Raw genomic sequence first — 22,281 nt, forward strand, 5'->3', positions numbered from 1 at the left:
CAAGGAGTGTGCGCAATCTGCCGAGAGGAGTGGAAATGGAAAGGAGCTGAAAACATTGGTCGGGGAAAAAACAAATCTTGATGCAATTGCTTCACATGCAAACCATGCTTTTATAAATGTAAAAGTCGGCGCCGTGCTCGGTGCACGGCGCCCAGGCACATAAAAGTTATGAACATGGCGGCCTCAATAGTATTAAAATCAGCATACAATTGATTATGCTAAAACAGTAAGCTCAACAGAAATTGATTCAGGCTGCTGCCCAATGGCACCTCCTCATGCACCCTAACTCAGGCAAATGAAATAGAGCCTCGTCCTCTGGTTTGGTAGCATACATAGATATAACTGTAGTGCGGTGCATGGGCCACGGTATCACTACACCTAATGAACTGTTGATAGGTACATCCCTGTACCTATCGCCAGTATTCTGAGCAATACTCAGCCACGTGACTTCCATGACAACCCAACCACACCACACACAACGAGGCGCGCAGATCACACGGCTGGTGCACACCCATCTTCTCTCACAGAACAGAAAAGCAACAATAGGGAGAGCAGGCGGCGTGATGTGAAGAGAAGCATAGAACAGGCGGAAATAAATCAGCAGTGGTCTGAAGAGCTGTCAGCGGGTTTATTGGCAGAGCGTGTAAGCCTGCGAAAAGGCGGCAGCCCCGTTCCTCAGCCTCATGGTTTGTTTTACTTACGACCTTAAGGTTTCCCTTTCTGGCTTGTGTGTGTGTGTAAACTGCTGCGTCAGAAGCTCCGACTGGAATGGAGACACGTAGCACGCGGACTTTAATCGTGGGCATCTTTATTGTTGTCTGCGTTATGCCGGTGCCAAACGAATAAGAAGTGCTGATGGGAGGAGATAAAACCTTGGCAAGAGCCCCTTATCTTCCCGATGCTTGCAATGGGAACAACCACACAGTAACATTAGCATGATTTAAAAACGAGTATTCCCCAAAGAACGTAATACACAACTACAGCATAAGGAAACTGTAGTTGGCCGGTGCTCCTGAACTAAAAAATAAACTGAAGTAAAGTATTGGAGCGTCACCAACAAGGAGCCAGGAAATGTAATTGATGCAGAAGTGAACCAATTAAAGCAGAAGGCGGGATTAAACTCAGTATAGAGAGGTTACAGCAGGTCTTGCAGACAGCGCTTGCGCGCTGATACTTGACCTAAAAAGGGCCCAACACAGAGACATAGGTAAAAAGGGGTTTGAGCTCAACCAAAATACTCCATCAGAGAACCACAACTGATGCCCTTTACTGTCTTTCCCAAACAGAATGCTAACTGTGCACCTGTTGCGCAGGGCATCGCACATACCTTTAGTCTGTCTTATTAGTATAATGTTTTCTTTTTCTGCTAGATTCCTGTGGTCAAAAACTGGTTTCTGAGATTTAATCCTGGCTATAGAGAGATTTGGTTATTTTCCAGACTTCATATTGTCTCTTGAGAGGAAAGACGTAGATGATGTGGGTTTGGTATGTGTTTTATTCTTGTTTATCATTGTATGTGCCCTAGAATTAAGTTGTTACTTATTCTGGTTTATCAACTTATTCTGGTTTATCATTGTCTGTTGCCCTAGAATTAAGTTGTTACTACTGAATAATTGAGTTATGCCATTTCACCATTAGAATATGGCATGACGATATAGTAAGTGTCCTCACAGCTCCCAATTTTAGGTTACAACATTAATGCAGAATTATGTGCCCGTCTTAGGCCCATGTAACTTAGCTGCAGATTTACTTACATTGTCCTCTCTCTTCACAATAACATTACTGCTATGACCTTTAGCACATATTTGCGTGTGTGACAATGTTGGATTAGTTTCTCTGAAACTACTTCTGTTTATACATCTGGCTACGCATAAAATTATCACAATGCCTCGAACACCAAGTACAAGGGCTTTACACACAAATGTCAGTCTTTCTTCATCCATTGGGCGACAGGGCTATCTACATATTCATAACCTTGCTAATCTATACGTACATTGTAAGGATGCTTTTTATTATAAGTAATAAGCCTCTCGTAGAATTAGCAGAGGAGGCACTTCACCTGACACTGAGGGTCCCAGCATACTGAGACTTCACCACACAGTGGTCTGACATCTCCTTGAGGGATGTCCAGTTCGTGACCAGGACGGGGTCCTACATTCTCTCCCGCCAGGTAATGGGGTTGGATCATCCCTACGGGGAATTCTTGGCTCTACACCTACACACACTCTAGACATACACAGAGTAGGGGTGGCTTAGTAGGAGGACGCCTGATTACTGCACCCTTTTATATGCCTGTATATATATATATATATATATATATATATATATATATATATATATATATATATATATATATATATATATATATATATATACTGTTTTAGCACCATCGTAGAACTGTACCTGCTATTTACTCTTTTGATGCCTGTAATCACTTTCATCTGCTTGTGTCTACTGATAATCGCAGCACATGTATTTTATACAAGAATAACGTTGGTTCAATAAATATATTGAAAATGTTCCACTGTGTATTCTCTGTATATTTCCCTTAGAGCAAGGAACACAAGTGACTGAGCAAAAGGGTCCTGATCTTTTTTTTTTTTTTTTTGTTCTGTTTTTTAAACATATTTTTATTAATTTTGCAATATAGAACAACATACAAAAGGCAATTATCAGTGTCAATAATAACTGTGCCTCACTCATGGCAGCAGCAAAAGGCAAAATAGCACGCGCATATAAGATATACCTATCCAGTTTCACAGGAATTAAAAAGGAGCAGTGAACCGGTCAGCACAGAACTTAAGCAATGTAGGATAAGCACAGAGTACATGAAAATAGCATATGATGTAGATAACAGTTGTGGCATAAGCAAGAATAAACTGTACATTGTCACATCAAATCTAGTCTACATTAAGTAAGAAATATAAAGATAACCAACTCCCCCCGCTCCCTGACCCCCTCCCCCCCACACACACACCCGTTCTCTGGTTCATAGATACTGAATGATGTCCCAGACTCCTATGGAACTATCCCTTGTGCACATAGAGCGAATGATACATAATAGTGCTTAAAGATGTTTAGTGACAACCTAGGCATGTACAAAAGGGACTGTTGTGTACTTGTATGCAGTAGCGGTCGGCAGTAGGTGTTTCTGTAGGGCGGTGACGTGGGCAGGAGGAGGGGCAGGGTGGGGGGAAATAATGTATGGATTACGGAGTTTTACAGGTAAGTAAACATTTAAATAAATAAAAGGAATTTCGTTGCGCACACTGCATCACAGTTTGGTGATGCAGTGCGCGCAACGAAATTCGTGCTTCCGGTCATTCTTTAAAGTTAATATTATAAACTGTACAGTCGAAGGGTTCCCCCTTTCCTAGCACATGTGCATATCTTTATAATGTCATGTCTCTGCTTAGAATAAGTTACATTGTTAAGCGGCCCACCGAGTTTGTTGCAATCATTTCTTACAATATACGCTGCCTGAATGTTTGTGCTGCATATGGCTGTAACTAAAAAATATATATTATTCAGGGGAAAAATGCTCACACACATTACATTGTCATTGTATTACCTTCTCTATTCATCCACCCATAGCTATGCACCTATGCCTTCATCTATCGCCATCCATGTATCCATACATTTGTGTATCTATTCACTTTTACCAGTCCATCATCCAGTACCCTTGCATTAATTGATTCAGCTTTGCACCTATACCATGCATCTACGGATCCCCACATCATCCATATATTTGTTCAGCTACAAACACACATGTGTGTGTGAATCTGTCTGGACAGTTTTCTTTGTATGGCTGTTGATCGCTTATGTCTCCTCTGTGTGAGGATGGATTGTTGTACGTGTGGTGGTGTGCGCCCACATGTTACTGACAGTATGTTGATCTTTATAGGCATGAACGTGTCTTTTTGTGTGTATATGGCTATTTATAGGTGCGTTTCTATTTGTGTCTATCGGTTGGGCTGCACCCATGCAGGTTTGAGTGTATATTGTGTATCTGTGTGTGCACTATATAAAAGCTTGCTTTATTTACGTTGTCAGTGCTTGTTTCCTTCATGGTGGAACTGTAAGTTAAAACATATTTTTCCTTAACGTAAAGCAGCAATAATGCTAAATGTGTAGAATTAACCTTTATATTCACATTTCTTATGATGATAGTGTAATGTGCCTTTGCCGGGATTACATAAAAAGTGAATTCGTCAGAGACGCAACTAGGCTTAAATTTAGTGCAACATTAATGTAATTACATCGATTAGTTATGTATATCTTCTTTATATTGTTAACAGGAGACGTTCACTCTCACGATGAATGAGCGTTTCAGCCTTGATGGTGGTTATATTGGTGAGTAGACTGTTTATCATTGCTTATTGAAAAAGTCAAACCTCCACCTACATGGAATAATAATTATTAACAACATTTAAGAGCAACCTATTGTACCTCACAAGTGTTAGGTTTATTGTAACATTGATTTGGTTCTTCTGTGTAAAAGTAATCCCTTTCTTTGTCATGCTTGTAGGAATTCTGGAGTGGATTGTCGGAAAAAGGGATGGCATGTGGATGAGCTTTCTAACCAGATCGGTGCTGGAGAACGCTACAAGGTAAGGGGATAGGGTGGCGTTAGGCCTGGTCTTTTGCCTCTTTTATTCACAGTTTAAACCTTGAAATTTAAATCAATCCAATGCCTATGAATTATTAGCACTGCATTGCTTGTGAGAGATCTAAACCAGTGCTTTCTCCTTCTTTAACTAACTGAACTCAAAACTAAAAACATACTTCTGTCCATCTTTTACTCCTTCTTCAACATCCGTCTCACACCTTGGTTCCTTTCAGAGTCGTAGAATCAAAATTTGCCTGGCTATGTGACGGTAAGTTTCAATTCTATTAAGGACACGGAGACTAGGATTATGCTTATCTTTCCTCACTTTAATTAAACAATTTCTCCACAGCAGCGAAAAAATCAAACCACAATATTTTCTTTCCATGGAATATTCAAATATAACAGTTCAAACGGGTTCCAATACGCTTTGAATGGACTACAACTCCCATGAGTCCATTCCATAACACCCGATCACAGTCCTTTCTCCATGTCTGTATGCCCTAGAAAGGTAGATATGAGGTTAAACATGGAATGCAATCACAGGAAAAAGCAGGATGATGCAGGAGCTGTGCTAAAGTATTTAAAATGGAGCTCTGCTCTAGGTGCTTGGACTCTTCCTGTTAAATGGAGTTTCCAGAATAATTGTCATGCACTTAAATCATTCCGTAGCTGCCATTTTAAAGTCATCTGCTGACATGTGTGCACTGCTGCGCTGAAATGATGACACCACATAGCAAATATAGAGGCTACTGTAGGTTAAGGCTTGGTATCAGGAGCCACTAGTTCTTGGTTTCCAGTTTAATTACCCCATGACTCGTCTGTGATTTTGATTGAGTGCACTTTATCCCCGTGTCACTCTGGGACCCTGAAACTTGTGTGGTGATCTTCATGACAGTTTCTGATAAAGCAAACAAGTTTATGGTGTGTGTAGATTTGTTCAGTTGTTATTATAAGAATGTTATGTATGTAGGATGAACACCAGATTGAAATCCACTGCTACCACATCCGTGCAGTGGGAAGCAAAAGTTGTTTCCTGCTGCTCCTCTCATGTGTCAACTCTCCGCAGACCCACACTGACAGGGTTTTCAAAGCTGTCTTGACGAGGCTGTCAAAGAGACTATCCGCATGACACCTCTATTGCTCTCTGCTCCATGGAGACGAGAGTGCAAGTCTTTGGGGAGGGGAGGGTGGCGGGAGGCCAGTTTTTTAGGTCAAGCCTGGGCAGCGCATGCGCTGCTGCAAGGCATGCAGTATTGGATTGTATATTCATATTTTTCATTGGCTTCTGTCATTGTCCTTCATAAACCCAGGTTTGCAAGTTGTTATTAGGCTAGTTAGTCCCTCCTTGGTCCCTACTGCCTTCTCTGAATTTGTAACCTCCCATGTCGACTGGCCCTTTTATATCTGTTGCGACACATATGTGTTAGTTGGTCTGTAAGCACGCTTTTCTTTAATGGGTTTCTCCTAGTGCAGGCACGGCGTGCTTTCCTCGCTTTCACTTTCAAGCAGCCCTGGACAATGGTGGCCGCTTCTTTGAAGTGAAATAGGTCTCACATTTACAAGAGTTTGAGTTATTGCCATTGTAAATTACAATAGCTTATACTCTCTTAAATGCAAGACCTACTGCATTGCAAATTCTTGTTTTACTTGTGCCATGTGCTTCACTCATTCCTTGAGCTCTGTTCCTCGGGTACACTGTATTTTTATATAATGTAATTTTTGTTAAGTTATAAAACTTTTCACAAGTGCCCTGTCACCTCAAGTCATGAACAAAAGGGGGTTTGGCTTAAGCGCAGTAAGGCTACGCCACGTTAGCAAACAACAAAACAAGTGCCAATACTGCTCAATGCTTGACTCTGACTCAACTTAAGATGAGTTCCATATCCTCATCTTAATGGACCACTCTCTCAGTCCTGAGATATATCACAAACAATGTTTATTATTATTATTATTTTTTTTTTTTTTGAAAAAATAATAAACATTGTTTGCTGTCACCTCAAGAACATCTAGGCACTGTAGTAGAAGGAGAGCAAAGGTTCCTGAAGGAGACTGCATGAAAGTAGGGACAGTACAAATGCTTTACAAGATGATGCCAAATATCCACGACCTAACCTTTTGATGGCATTACTGCAAATCTCTATTTGAGGGAAAGGGTGCTAAATAGCCATCTTGAATCAAGAACTTGAAAAGTGAGAAAATTTTTGATTACCTAGGACTTACAGAATGTCGACAGATGGAGCACACTCATTTCCGATTCTGCCCATATTGTAATGCTAAGTATCATTTGGCTGATCACCATAAGGTATGTTACCCCTATCTCTCTCCTAAGCATGAGAAGTTGATGTGTAATTTCTGTCGCACCTCTTGGTGCAAGAAGATGTACCAGATAGGAAGGCGCTGGACACACCTAAAAATGCATTGTGGGTGATTATCTGACACTCCAGACATTTTCAGACAACTTCACCCCCTCAACCGCGAGGAAGAGGAGGTGTGATCCTCTGGCAGAGTGGCACCCAACAAGCCCAGTCTCGAGGCAGCTTTGAGTAAGAAGCAGTACACCCTTCGTAGTCAATGCTAGTGCGTTCTACGTGGAAAGAAAACCCCATTGTCCATGGGCACTACCACCAGCCTAGACCCTCATAAACAGCCCTACACCGAGGTAAAGTACTGCTCCAGAGGGAATATTGCATCAATACTAGAGCTTATCAAGAATAGGCCTCTCGTTCACCACCATCCTGGTACTCAGTGCTGCTAGAAATGTCCATCAGTCCCCACAAGAAGCTTCAGGTCAGGCCGCTATGTCTCTCGTAACAGCAAGCCATAATCAGGCACCTGGACTCGAAAAAACTCAATCTATTAATGTGACACCGTAGGCCTTAGAGTTGAGACCTTCCAGAGGAATGAATTGTAGTCTTGTGAGAGACACATAGAACTGCCACACATAGATGCAATGCATCAAAGTGGAAATGTCTTGTCCACTATGGCATCACAAGGAAACTAGGCCCCCTGAGTGTTAAGGTGCAGTACATAATTTTCTACCTTCTAAATCTCCAGAAGACTAGTCTAACATTCACTGCAATTATATTTGTTTCTTAATGTTTCTTAGAAGGCGGTTCTGACCATCTGAGCTGGCAATTTTTTGCCCCGCTTTTTGAACACCTAGTTTTTGAGCTGTTACTGTGGGAAAGCCTCATAAGCTGGGACTCACCCAAAGTGGACTCATGATGAAACCGACTACATGTGAATTACATCAGTGTCTGCCTGGTGAGAGAAGGGCGCTGCAGCCAGGGTAAGGGGCACCTGACTGGTTACATGTAGACACGTGTGCACACACATGTGCACCCATGTAAGGGCTGGGTGGGGTAGATTCCTGTTGTGCGCAGCCCAGGTGCGGGTACAGATAGAATGGTGTTGCAGGAATTATGCAGCGTTGGATGGTAACATGGAATAGGCTTTATAAGGTGGGGTGACACATGTAAGGGAAAGTCAGTGTGCTTTACTGTTTTCACTGTAGGTACACTCCATTACTCTCCTATGAAGACAGGGACCACATGGGTTAGTTTCACTTCCCTAGGGCTCACAAATTCCAGACATGCACCAAAGTACACTGTAAGTTGTGTAAAAACTGCTGATTCCAAAGCCATATCTGTACTGCTTATGAGTCATCCACAAATGTCATATTCCTTTGACTTAGCTTTGACATGGTGTGACCCTGCCAGGCTGGATTAATTACCTTTCTCCCCAAGCTGTAGCATCAGAGGCCTAGCCCTTCACTGCAAGCATTCCAAGGGCGAATGTCTTCTCTCCAGGAGGGAGAGATGGGGGTGAAGTTGCAGGTTATCCGTCAGCAGCTGTCACCCGGTGCCAGGCACCAGGCTTGCTCTGGGCCAGGCCATGAATTCAGCCTGGGGCGAGGGGGGCTTTTCAGAGACCATGTTGAATGAGACCCCTGGACGACGCCGTCTTGAAGTATCCCGGAGGCCTGTGCAGGAAGAAGGGAGGAGTGGCAGAGAGGTGATGTGTCGCTGCAAGATAGAGCAGAAGTGCCTTCCTGCCAACCCCCTCCAATTTATTTTAAAAGGTCTTGCACAGGAAGAGGAGCCCTCTCTGGGATGTGGTCTTGCTGAGGAAGACTGGTGCTGTAGCCTGGTGCCTGGAGCAGTTGGAAGGAGGAACCGCCTGACTGTCCGAAGACTCTTGACTACGCCATTGAGGGAGTCCAGGGCCAGTGAGGAGAAGTCTGGGCCTCTGCGCAAGGAGGAGAGAGGCCCAGAAGGAGAGCCAGGTGAAAGGCTGGCTCAGGAAGCCAGTGAAGACAGCTCCTTGCAGAGTCACCCTCTTGGAGGAAAGGATGGTGAAAAGTGCTCCAGGTGGCTAGGGCTGGCCACCAGGAGCAAGAAGAGGCGAGGATTGAGAAAATTGGTCCCTGGGCGCTGAGATATGACCGAAAACACAAACTACTTAGAAGGGGGTCTAAGGGCTAGTTTACCGACTCATACTAGATACATGCCCCTAACTTACTGATTCTACACAAAGGAATATCTAGGAGTCTTAAAGTGAAATCTAATCACAAACAACTGTTGACGTGACAACTAAGAGAGGGATGACAGCTATGTTCCCCAATTGCACCACGTAATATCAGGACAACACATTCACGTGAAGCTCATACTTAGGGTGAGAATTTTCCCATCAGTTGTCTAACTGTACCGCCACATTTACATCATTTGGGTTCTCCTTACCCAGGAGTGAATGCAATCACAGTCACACAAAACAAAAGAGTGGACTATGAGAGTGAGAAGGCCCACCGTTCTTGTCTGGTGAGCGGAAACAGTGTAATAGGACAACTGAAAAAGCAGTGCATGTGAGTGTTTATAGTGAAAATATAAAATTAGGTGAGACTGAGTAGAAGGAAGACTTTTAATGTTTCTCTCAGCTCCCTAAGTCTAAAAAGGTGTGAAAACAGATTTAACAAAATATCTGCTCAGCGAGTGGTCAACATGTTTCTGCATACAGGGTAGTGCCCATGCATTCTTCAGGACCTAGTTCGTGCTACTGCTGTGACATTAGTGAAGAGAATTAAAAGGAATCATATCACCTGATTGTCAGGCCCTCCCCCACCCCCCTCCTTGCGGGAGGGCTTAGAATACTATGCAAAGTCACAAAGTAAGTCCAAAAGCGTATGTATATTTGTAAATTGATGCATAGTATAGAGTAGTGTGTTTGTGTAAAAATATACTCTTCCTTTTTATAAAGAAAAGTATAGACTGGACAATCAATTATTCAGTGTTAATTCTGCATACTTGTAAATGGCGATTACTAGCCCACACCACCTCCCTTGAGTAAGCCTTAGACTGCCCTGCAACGGTACCCTCTGAGAGTCAAGCGCTACAATGGGGTGTTTGGTTCCCAGCAAAGTAAAAACGTAGACATATTGTTTGTGCAGGCCTAACAAATACTGGCTTGTTTTCCAACAAATCATTTCCTATTTTTGCGCTTAAATAGTGTTATTTTACATGTTTAATGATAAAGATGGAATTATTTGTATGCTTAAACGCTTGTTTGTTTCGTAGTTTCCAAAACACCTATATTCCAGTGTGAATGGGCAGAAATAATTGTAGCCCAAAGTCATTTCTGAAATTAACATGTCATCTTTGTATGTATTTACTTTATGTGATCTGGGAATGGCGCAGTGAGCAAAATAACGATGGATTAAACCCAGAGCGGGGGGTGAATGTTTGACAATGTTCAACATTCTATCTATCATCTTTGTGTTGCATTTTCACCCCAAGTGATAAGGGTATGCCCAGATGTGGGTACCATGCTTGCTACGCCACCGGTTTCAAGTTAGTCTGGCTGACAAGGGTTGATGCCCCGAAACCGGTCCCAGGATGCTTGTTTTCCTGTCCAGGAAGGACCTGGCCTGGCAGTTCGGGCTGGACTGTTCCCATGTTGAACAGAGACTGATTTGTATATGGCGGGATCCAAACTGGAACAGCATGGTGAGCAAAATAACGATGGATTAAACTGAGATCTGTGCCTGGGGGTGAATGTTCAACTTTCTGTCCACCATCTTTTTGTGTTGAAGATGAGGGTCTTCAGTTCTTCTTCAAGAGTAGGAGTCATGGCCTCTGTCAGACGACAAAGAATGTTTTACTTTTTGTGCACATTATGTACTTGTGTGTAGTCACAGGATAGTGTGATCAGATTTTCTGATGATCTATTAAGATTGTATAGTTTAATTGTATAAGTACATTATGCCACATAGAAACAAATGTTTTTTAGTGCCTTAAAAAAACATGAACGTTGTGTTCTTACAATAATAGTAAGGCCTTCCATACCTCATCAGCACCAGTTAAATACCTAAAGGGTCATGGGTGAAGGAGACTCGTCGTCCTAAACCCTCTTTGTCATGTTTCCATCGTAATGGCTTGAATAAGTTCCTTGAAAGAGTCGCCTGAAATACAAACTGCAGCAGCATCAGGGAGTTGCATGACTTGCATGAATAATCATGTATTAGTTGGGTGACATTTTGCAAGAGAAGTTCTAATTAAACACATTCAGAGCCAAAGTAGTATTAGAGTGGCTGCACACCGACAGACTGAGCCTCTGTATCAGAGGTGGCATTTCAGAACAAGTAACAAAAATAAAGTTCCAAACAACAACTCGACACATCAAAACCGACTTTTGCAACTCTGGCAAACCCTACCGTACCACTCCCCTCCCCTCCTGTAAAAGGCCCCTCAGCTTGGATCGTCGTGCCTTGGTTCAGATTTGCCTGTACCTCGGGCTCCTCCCTGACTACTCATCTGTGTCATTGGTGTTGTCCATGCGGTTATTACTATCCAGGAAGTGCATCGTTCATGGCTCATTCTCACCTCCACTGATACCCCCTTCTTGCAGTATGTCCCCCTCTGGCTCTTGCCCCATGGACTGTAGCGCCACTACCACTGTGTCCCAGTTTTGTTTTTTTGCCAGCCGGCTCCATCTTCTCTGTGCAAAGCTGTGCTTTCTGCCTAGGCCCAAACCAGAAGTAAAAGCTCCCAGCTATATGGTGAGGGAGGATGTTTTTTTTCCTACCTCTGGGTAACCAGTCTTTTTGCGACAATGAGGCCTAGATCTATAAATCTGGAAGTAGCTTTATCCTTTTTGGATCTGGGAAATACCCCTAATATGCATCCTTCCCATGTGTGTAGTCGTGGGCGGTCAGCGCATTCCGACCAGCTGTCACCTCCTGCTAGTATTGGTGCAATGAGGGGCAGGACCACAGCATATGAAAGAGGTCCACTATCCTCTACCAAATGTTGGTGATCTTTTTGCTATTTTGTTTCTCAGTGCTTGCTTGATGGTCTGTTTTTTCTTTTAGATTTGTCTTGACTATTAATATTGCTAAACATATATTATAGCAAAATTGATTTTGGGGATGAGGATTGCATGTATTTATAAAAAGGGAAATAGGAATATCTACTATAAACCTCATTGGTTGTGTATATTTTTTTTATGCATGATAAGTCCAACTGTAATTGGTCAGAGTAATATTGACTGTATCCAATTACTTCACCATCCATGCATCTGGGAACAGAAACCGGCCCTGGAAAACTGCTCAGCTGCCCCCCCCCCCTGCGGCTGAGCAGTTTATAAGGGCCGGTTTCCGACGATTTTGTTACAGGGGGGTGATATTGCCGACACCCGGTAACAGAAACGGCCCCCCAGGGGCCCAAAACCAGCCCCCACCCTAGCGGCCTACCGGGAAAATGACCGGTGCCCGCTATGGCCAGTCCAGCCATTCTGGTCTCTACAGTTCCAGATCAGTTGCACAGTATAAAAGCCTACTTCTGCATTTTGTTTGTTGTGCAGTTTCTTGTAGTCCAAGCAGCTGTTTCATTCTAGTTTGTCAGATTGCAGCTGTTGAACTTTATTTTCATTTGTTTCCATTTAGGGTAATCTTTTGGCCTGTGTATCGAAATAAATAGGGTACCTTATGTTGAACTATTAGCTCCTTGCTTTATTCATTTGTGATGTTCAGTATTTAAAGACTGACAACATATGCTTCTTTAAATACAGCTATGAAGATGCAAAGAACCAGCTTATGAAAACAAAGCTGTTGGCTCCTGCTTACTTTATTTTGGGAGGAAACCAATCTGGTGAAGCCTGTGTTATTACACGTGCCCGAGTGCCCTGCCTAGATGTTTTGGAGTAAGTGATATTTTATCTATCTTGATGTATGTATGTATGTGTCCGTGTGTGTCTATGGGGGTAGGTGTGTATGATATTCTTGTGTAAAGTGCTTTCCATTGTTGAGTGTAGGAAAAGCCCATGACTCACAAAAGCCTGCTGTACCTTCTCTCCCTCTAGATTGGTGGTGATTAGCATGTAAGACTCTGCACATCTGTATACATGTTTTATGCCATGCTATTTTTTTAAGCAGTCCCAAAGCACAATCTCAGTGCTTACGCCCATGCTTTCAGGAGTGAATATTTAGGGTATCATTATCCAGAATCATGTCACGTCAACTATAGTAGTGGAATGGATCTGACACTTGCACTGTTGTAATGAATGCCCGAGTCTGCGTTTATTACTACACTTGTTCTATATATAATATTTTTTTAGGGCCGCATTTATTTCAACTAACTTGGCATAAACATTTATGAATGTATATTACATGTTTGGGTGCTTGTTTCTTTTTTGCATGAAATGCAGTTGTATAAAAACCCATATTTCACAGAGATACAGACATGTTGAAAACCCAAGGATTCCTGTGAAGTACTGGCTCTGTATTATAATGGCATCCCTAACCTCCTCTGCACAGCTTTATCATTGTTTATTGTTTAATCAACATTCTACATATGAAAGGTAAACACAACCTGAACATTGAATTTACATTCCCTGCCTAATTTTAGCTGTAATTTGCACCTTGTTGCTTGAAACAGCTTCAACAATCTTATCCTTATAGAGACAGATTGTATTTTCACAAAGTAAGGGTTTTTCCTAAGACCTTATCTACGGCCCCACTTTCAATGTCACACCACCAACTGCCATTCCGTCATTATACAAAAAGACCCTACTGATGCAGAGGACGCTGTTAACAACCCTACTACTGTACAGGGTTTTAGCAATGATATTGTCAACAGTTGTGTCCTTGACAGCAGATCCCATCTTTTCTGCAACATTGACAACCCCAGTATCCTATGTACAGTTGCTGCTCAAGGTGTTGAGACACCAAATGGTCCACATCCAGGAATTGGAAGAGAAAGCATACTTCAGTAACCTAAAGCAAATTTCTGACACGGCTTACAGCCCTACTCACCTGGACGTCCAGAACCTTACCACTTTTTATTGATACCTCTCCTTCCACCTCGGCCCCACCATCTCAAGAGCAACCTAGGCAACGCACACTGTGTCCCCTTCTGCTGAGGAGATGCGATACGATGATCGGCAGACTACTGACAGATACTGATTTGGAGGGGGAAGAAGAAGAGTAAAGTTCAGGACAACAAAGAAGAGGATCCGAAATGGAGGTATTTTGTATTTTCCAAGGAGGTAATAAAATATCACCACAACCGGATTTTTCACAGTGCAACATCCTCCAGTTTCTCGTCTTAACGAAAAGGACCGCTAATACTCTTGACTGCTCCCGGCCATAGTAGATCAGTAATGCTTATGATTTGTTTATGATTTTAAGGGACAGCCAAGAAAGGATGTAAGGCTGTCCTGATCTTGGACTACATGTTGATAGAAGGACTAAAACTGTTGTTAATGTCAACCACAGTTGAGGCACTTATATGCAACACATGGAGTACAAATACAGAGGACCTGACTATGCCAGCATGCTTGACAGGCCATCCCAAGCCAGACTCCATCATAGAAGCATCAGCCCATATTTCTGTTCCTTTTGATAGATATGTAAGATTAATCGATAATCTGGGCAATAGGGTTGACCCAGTAACAGCAACCTAAATACAAGCAATTAATGCCCTGGCTATCCTTGGCTGGTATGAGAGTCAAATCTGACATACCATCTTGCCACTGCTCAACATGATCCTGGAGGGTAGGCATAAGGAGGCTTCTGCCTTGGCCAAGGAAGAGCCATCACATCAACAATCACCATCAATGCTGCCATGGATGAATCAATTTCAGGCTTTGTGAATTGGCAGGAGCTGTGGTGCTTAAAAGACAATTCTAGCTTAAATCCACCTTATTCCATCCTCTTGTGTAAGCCAAGAACCTTGATATGCCCTTTGATGAGCACATGCTGTTCAGAAAGCATGTGGATGATACTTTGTAGACCATCAAAATGGATACAGCACTCTCTCCATGTGCCTTCCAGTCCAGACAAACCCCATTGACTTCAACCAATATGGAGGACAAGGACGTCAGTAGTATCCCTACAATCAGAATATGTCATTCCTTAGGGAGCACCAAGGCTGTCAAAGTAGCCAGAAATTGGCAGGTAAAAAGAGGGTAACATCTCAGATCATGCTTCCAAGATAACAAATTTGCCTCACTTCTCCATGCTGGCCTCCTCATTAACCCCCGTAAAGGCCATTGGGAGGAAAATACCTTCCATCGCTCCAAATTAGTCCAAGATCACCATTGGGCACATTAGTTTGCGGAATCTAGGCCCACTCTAGAATTCCTTTAAAAACGACCCCATTCAACTATGACTTCTAAATATCTGAGAAGCTACTGACTTAACACAAATAGAGCAAACTTGGGCCTTGCTTGGGTGGGCCATTGCAAAACGTAATATTGCCCAGAAATGGGGGGTGGGGACGGTTGTGACTCTACGCGACTGGGCAGTTGACATGGACAGGGCAATGATTGCCGAAAAACATAGGGGCTGCCCTAAGAAATGCGACTACAAATGGAAGAGATGGAATAGATACAGGGGTACTATTTGCTTGTCCCCCACAGTAGAACTGCAAGGTGAACGGGATAGACTACTGGATATCTCTGTTGTGGATGATGTGCCCCCACCCAGTACTGAATAATAGGGTCTCTTGCACGCCAAGTGTCGAATGGTCTGCATCTTTGTTTTGCAATTTGTCCTACAATGCATGAATTACTTGATGGATATGCCGGAAAGTATTACTATGAAGGAATGGAAGGGTCTCTACTGTGTCTCCCAAGTTCCAAATGTATTCATTTATGCTGTGGACTTATATACTGTCTTATTGCTGCTTCATGTTTTTCTTTTTCTTTCACCAATAAAAAATGTTTTTTAAAAAACACCCCATTACTCACCCGGAAAGGAACACTAACTGCATTTACGGGAACTCCAGCAGGAAATTCTTCTTCTTCTGCTAACGAACCAATAAAATGAGATTCTAATAAAGATTCTTCCTATGAACGATCCAAAGCTGTATGGCCGTGAACATTGCATCACTGGGGTGTGAGTTATGGTTTCATAAATAAATACCTAGTTTCAGTGGGTTTAGTTTTTGTGTCGAAACCATAACTTTACTTGTAACTTTGTTCAGGGGATTTCTATGGTATGGTAATTTATTACCAGCAAAAAAAATACATAACATGCAATTTATTTTCATTTGGGGCATTCAATATACTACAGCTTCTATGTTTTTGTGTTTTACTATTCCCAGTAGTCTGTGTGGACTACCCCGAGTCCTTTGCACCAAGGGTTAGCCTGTGCCAAACACACTGTGCCAACTGTCATTGTGGCCAAGCCCCCTATGCATTGCCACACACAGCAGATGACTAGAGGGAATAACCCCCACCCTCCTATGCAGCTAGCTTTTCAGCACCCACCGTTTGGTCTTGTGCAGTGGGTTTGCAACACTGCAGCTAACCTCTGTTGTGCATGGACCCTAAGCCCAGCACGCTGGGAAGCCAGTCTCTGCTGTGCCGAACTTTCATCAGTGGATCAGCACCCACTGTGGTGTTCCTAGAGCCTACTTATCTTAGGTGCCCATATGGCAAGATCCACCATTAACTGGTGAATTTTTCCATTACCGAGGCTGTCCATGAGACCACAGACACGGACCTTGATCCTAAGGCTTCACCAGTTCTCTCTAGGAACTGGACTTTATGGTCAGGTACTAATCATACACAGAAGTAATATGCCATAAGAGCTAATGAGATGGTTCAGACAGTTTTAAAAACAGGATGGCTGACCCCAGCCTAATGGGGCCAGCCGCAACATTGATTGAATGATGTGGCAAACTTCCTGGTTCCCTTGGAACTAGGGTAGATTGATATGGGCACTGTAATATGGGTTTGGTGCAGGATGGGGGTAGTGCAGGGTCACTCATGAAGATTTAAAGCACCACTTTCTCCACAACCTGCATGGTTTCATCTGTGGTGGGCTGCTAAGCTGGGCTAATAAGTTCTCATGGTTCCTTGGCAATTTCGTGCAAAACCTTTGCTATGCCCTGTGGAGATTCCTTTCAATTTGTTAAAGGGAGAGCCAGTTGGCAGTCCCCTACAAGGAACACTTCAAAACCGTGCCCCTGGGATATACTAATGCTACATCCACCACCAGGCATCTCATTGTCTTGTTTGAGGAGGATCACTCTTGCTGGTAAACAACCTTTTTCCTAGAGTTCACTGTGTTCAATCGTTAGCCATGTCAGCAGCTTCTACATGCAGGGTCTGACCTTTGGCCTCTCCCTTAGCTCAACATCCCTTTCCTCTAAGCCCACAAGGCTGGATCTTTGGCTAACTCACAGAGATTCTAATCACATGGTCTGTCCTTCAGCCATAAACTATGCTCAGCCTCCTTTCCACAGAGCCCATTGGGCTCAAACTTCAGCTAAGCCCAATAGACTCTGAGCACAGGACCTGTGCTTTGTCTAAGCCCATCACTCAGCACCAGTATTCCCAGTGTCTGCTGAGCATGGCTGTTGGCCATTACTAGTGATATTGGGGCACTGATGCCTGGCGCTCAGTGCACCTGTTGCATAGCCTGCTGGATATGTCTACTGTCTTAGTTATGTTATCATTTCCACCCTTCTAATAGATGCTCCAAGACCAGGTTGTAATTGCTAGTGAACAGATGTGTTAACGTACAATTGTTTGCAGTTTCAGTGATGTCATCTATGATGACAGTGTTGAGGGAATGTGTGATGTCACTAGAGATGGTGACAGCATATGATGTATGTGCGAGGTCCTGAGAAATACATTAGAGGGAGGGGAAGTTTGTGTACACATACTTGCCTACATTTTATGACAGAAAAACAGGTAGGATTTACAAATTCTAAAGCAACTCATTAGCATAATGATTACTTCACTAGATGGTTGCTAGTGACCTACTTTAGAATTATTACTGGAAATCACATTACATGCTGTCCAACATGGATCAGAGGAAAGAACCATGTGACCTCTGACCCAGATGATATCATCAGATGCCAACATTCTCTTTTCACTGTCTCCTACTTCTATCCTCCTTCCTTCACCTCTTCTTCTCATCCCTCTATCAATACTTTTCTCACTGCCTCGGTCATTTTCTCTTCTTCCATACCACCCTTCTTTTCCCTTTCTCTCTTCCGCTTTTTCACACTCTTCTTTGCTCTCTCCACAGGCCCAGTCACCCCCCATCCACTCCTCTCTGTCACCCACTTTATGTCTCCTCATTCCCTCTGCACTCCTTTTTCTTCACCCTGATCTCCGTGCCTACCTCCTCTCCTCTTACATCTTTATAACAGGAGCACAGGCGTTTTGTACCCGGGTTCAGTGAGTCCCTTTAACCCTTCTCCCTCCTTATGGTCACCCACTTGTGGAGCAGGAACCATGCTTAGCAGTAGGAGGTCTCTGTGCTGCTGTCTACCCCTTTCCTCTACTCTGAGCTCTTGTAGCAGATCTATTGAACTGTGACCATGTAAGCTTGGTGCCAACAAAAGGAAACAAAAGAGAAATAATCAATCAAATCAGTGGCAATTTATTTTTCAAACAAACACTAAATGTCATTATCATCTGTAGGAATGCATTTCACCAGCTTTTTGACTTCTGTTTAGCACAAGGTAATGCCTTATCAATTTTGTGTTGGTGTCCGAACCAAGAAGCACCCATACTAAATTGTGGCCAGTGCATGGTGTTCCTGGTGAAGTGACAATTGATGTGTTGCCTTAAAGCTCTGCAGCCTAGAGACATTGGCTCTACCCATGCAGGTGACCCATTGGCTCGAGAGACAGGGTGGTTCGTGAATGACAGATCTGATTGGTTAAAAGTCATATCTGTCAATGTCAGTCATAGCTGAGACTCAGTATGGGCCAAGAGTTTAGTGCAGATTATGTGCTGCTTTTCTCACTTTTTTTATAGCATGTTCGGTGAAGTGTGAGGAAAGAGCCCAGTGAAATCTTGGTGCAGAGTGGCGCCTTTGAAAACGCCCTGCATTCTGTGATCCAGGAGAGCCCTCCTATGGCCTTATACAACAGGCTCTGGCCTGAGCCCATTGTTCCTACCCACAGAATCTGATGCACATTTGGCCACTCCCTGTACCCATTACCCCACCTTTAATTTGATTTGGCACAGGGTGACACCTTTGGTCATGCCCTTCGATCACTTTTCCCATCTCCAGTACCCGCAGCCATGGTACCATCAGACTGGAGATTGAAAAGTGTAAAAAGGAAAAAACAGGACAGAAGGGCTTTTCCATCTATGCACCCAGGATCGTAAACAACATCCCTGTATACATCAGGATCACCCCACCACTGCTCCAGTTTAGAAAATAATTGAATTCTCACCTCACTATGCATTAACCGACCACAGCCCAGCTTCCTCTTACTTGTTGACTTTGTTTGTTGGACCATGTACAGCGCCCCTTTGCCTTTTAGCTAGGTTCATGTTCATGCTATATAGAAATGATACATATACATACATACATACATGCATACATACATGTGTGTGTGTGTGTATGTATATATATATATATATATATGTTCGAGGCATGTGGGCTGCTGAATTCATATCTGTGCATAGATCGCCGCCTAGTGTTGGGTCTGGATGATTGCACATTGTTGTCCTGGAAGAGTCTTCGAAGTATCACGAGATAGGTGGCTCCTCCCTCGGACTACAGTGCGCATGGGCATCCTCTCCATCCTCAGAATGTTTTTCTCCGCCATTGGGTTCGGATGTACTTTCCTACTGTCCAAGTTCGGAATCAAGAAAAACTCTTCAAAAGGCCAAAAGGCCTTCGGATCCGTCGGTATTGTTCGGCGCTCAGTGCCAATACACTTTTACAACTTTGTTGCACTCCAGACGTCGAATCGGGTCGTGAGGCCTTCTCGACACCATGTGGACCGACCGTCGATGGAACGAAGTCCATTCAAGTACTGCCCTCAGTGCAACTCGAAGTTCCTGCACACAGACAAGCATCCAGTGTGCAATAAATGCCTATCTCCAGATCACAATGAAGATAGTTGCCTAGCCTGTGCACAGTTCCGATCCAAAAAGACTATTCGGAATAGACGAGCGGCGAGGCAAGAAATGCAACGGCCGGCGCCGGAACCCGATAACATCTTCGATGACGAAGAAGATCTAGCGAGCGCCGAAGACTCGGATCAAGACGAAAGACAATACTCGGAGCCCGACTCCGAATATTACCCCGAAGAGGGAGAACTAATCGTCGATCTCGAGGACTATGATCAGGACATCATAGCAGTTGAAGACGACTCCAGTGACGACGAGGGGCGAACCGTGAGTACACCGCCCCATATAGACACTACACCTCTATCAGAGACTCAGGTCGAGGCATCGCCAGCAGGCCTTAGCCGAGATCAACATCCTCGTTCTACAGCCCCGCCATACCGCCCGGCTAAGAGCATATCAAAAGAGCCCTCTGAGACACATCACACGACATCGGTTCCATCGAAACCGAAACTAATCGACAATACAGTCTTCGGACCGAATTACGTCGAACCGAAGGTCACGAAGCCGAAAGGCGTCGAACCGAAGGCCACAGTAACACTACAACCTTCGAAAACAAAGACCGTCGAGTCGACATCGAAGAGCAAAGCAGTCGAGTCGAGCTCGAAGTCGAAGGCCGTCGAGTCAACCTCGAAGCCAAAACACGTCGATTCGACACAAAAACAAAAGCACGTCGAATCGACCCCCAAAAAGCAAGTCGAATCGAGCAAATCAGCCTCAGGTATCGACAAGGGGAAAAAAACGGTCGACGACAGAAAAAGGCCTACGCCCAAAACTACCGTCGAACCGAAAGCGAAACCGAAGGTGGACGAAAGGAAATCGGTCGAGCCGAAGCCCATCGAACCGAAGAAGGGCGTCGAGCCAAAACAGCAGGATCCAAAACAACATAAAGACACTGTCGAATCGACAAAACCGCTCGGTCCGAAACAGGTTGTGAAGCCAGCCAAAGACGTTCAACCAACAAAACCCGTTGAAAAATAGCCTAAACCGATCCAACCACCTAAAACGGTCGAAGCCACAAAAAGCGTCGACCCGAAGAGACAGAAACCAAAGGTTACAGCACCCAAACCAAGGACTGTGGAAGAGGAACTTATTCACCCAGATCCCTCCACAGAAGACCAGTCAAAACTCTACATTGACCCAAAAACTGGTAAAGTGACTGTTTATACCAAAAAGAAAAGACCTCTACCAACTGAAGACCTTTCCAGAATCCCACTAAAGAAAAAGAGAGACTGTGCTACCTCTCCTATATTCTTTGAACCTATCACTCCGGCTATGCCTACTACTCCTTTACAAAGAAGGAAAGGAAGGATTTGCTATGATTGATCTGCACATCAACATTAGTCTCCTTATTATATAAGCACAATATCTCTCTGTAGATACTCCAATATTCCTGAAGTGCAACTATGATATGAAAAATGCTTATCCTTCTACAGCATTAACCAAAGACAGTCTGCCCACCACAAAAGGTGTTATAGAATGTCACATCCATGTAACGAAAAGATCATATCCGTGCACATTTCTTTTTTAAAACCAGGTTCTTCACAGCTGTGAAGAACCTGGTTTTAAAAAAGAAATAAAGATTGTTTTGTATCTACACTACGTGATTTCTTTTGGACTAAGAACTTGTATTTGAGTGCACCAATTGCACATGGATAAAATAAACTACTGAGGATGTGCACTGATATGATCTTTTCGTTACATGCCTACTACTCCTTTTGCCCCAACCTCACCTGCACGCTCTGACTACAACCCTGATGAAGATCAGGACGCAGATGTAGGTTTTGGTTATCCACAAAACCCACTTCCAGAGCCAAACACTCAGCCATGGGGTGGAGGAGGGGAACCAGACATTGAAGGGATTCTGCCCATTTCAGACCCTGCAGTATACCCTACTAAGCCATCACCCACAGAGGATACAGTAGCATTTAATTCACTACTAGATAGAGCAGCAACCTACCACAATGTAGAGATGCACTCTGATGCCATTGAGGAAGACTTCCTCTTTGATACACTGACGACATCTGAGAGACACGTAAAAACACTCCCAATGTTAAAAGGGGTATTAAAAAATGCTAGTGACATTTTTAAGGATACTGCTAAAGCACGGGTCATAAACCCTAGAATTGAGAAAAATACAGGGCTGCATCTATAGATCCTACATACATCAAAGGGCAGCTACCCCTAGATTCCTTAGTGGTATCCAACGCACGTAAGCATGCAAACTCACAGACTACTGGAGAGGCCGCTCCTCCAGACAAGGAGTCTAAAATCTTTGAGGCATCAGGCAATAG

The 22,281-nt window shown here is 43.6% G+C and overlaps 1 protein-coding gene across 1 annotated transcript in view; it reads left to right on the plus strand.

The window, feature by feature from the left end:
- The window catches only part of ASAH1 (N-acylsphingosine amidohydrolase 1), a 215,134-nt gene that overhangs the window by 106,076 nt on the left and 86,777 nt on the right, over positions 1-22,281 (plus strand). The window contains exons 9-11 of the mRNA XM_078678102.1: positions 4,299-4,353; positions 4,529-4,610; positions 12,671-12,802. Coding sequence (XP_078534228.1) covers positions 4,299-4,353; positions 4,529-4,610; positions 12,671-12,802 — 269 coding nt within the window. The remainder of the gene's footprint in view (positions 1-4,298; positions 4,354-4,528; positions 4,611-12,670; positions 12,803-22,281) is intronic.

The sequence above is a fragment of the Lissotriton helveticus genome, chromosome 2_2 (assembly GCF_964261635.1).
Source record: "Lissotriton helveticus chromosome 2_2, aLisHel1.1, whole genome shotgun sequence".
Lineage (NCBI taxonomy): Eukaryota > Metazoa > Chordata > Amphibia > Caudata > Salamandridae > Lissotriton > Lissotriton helveticus.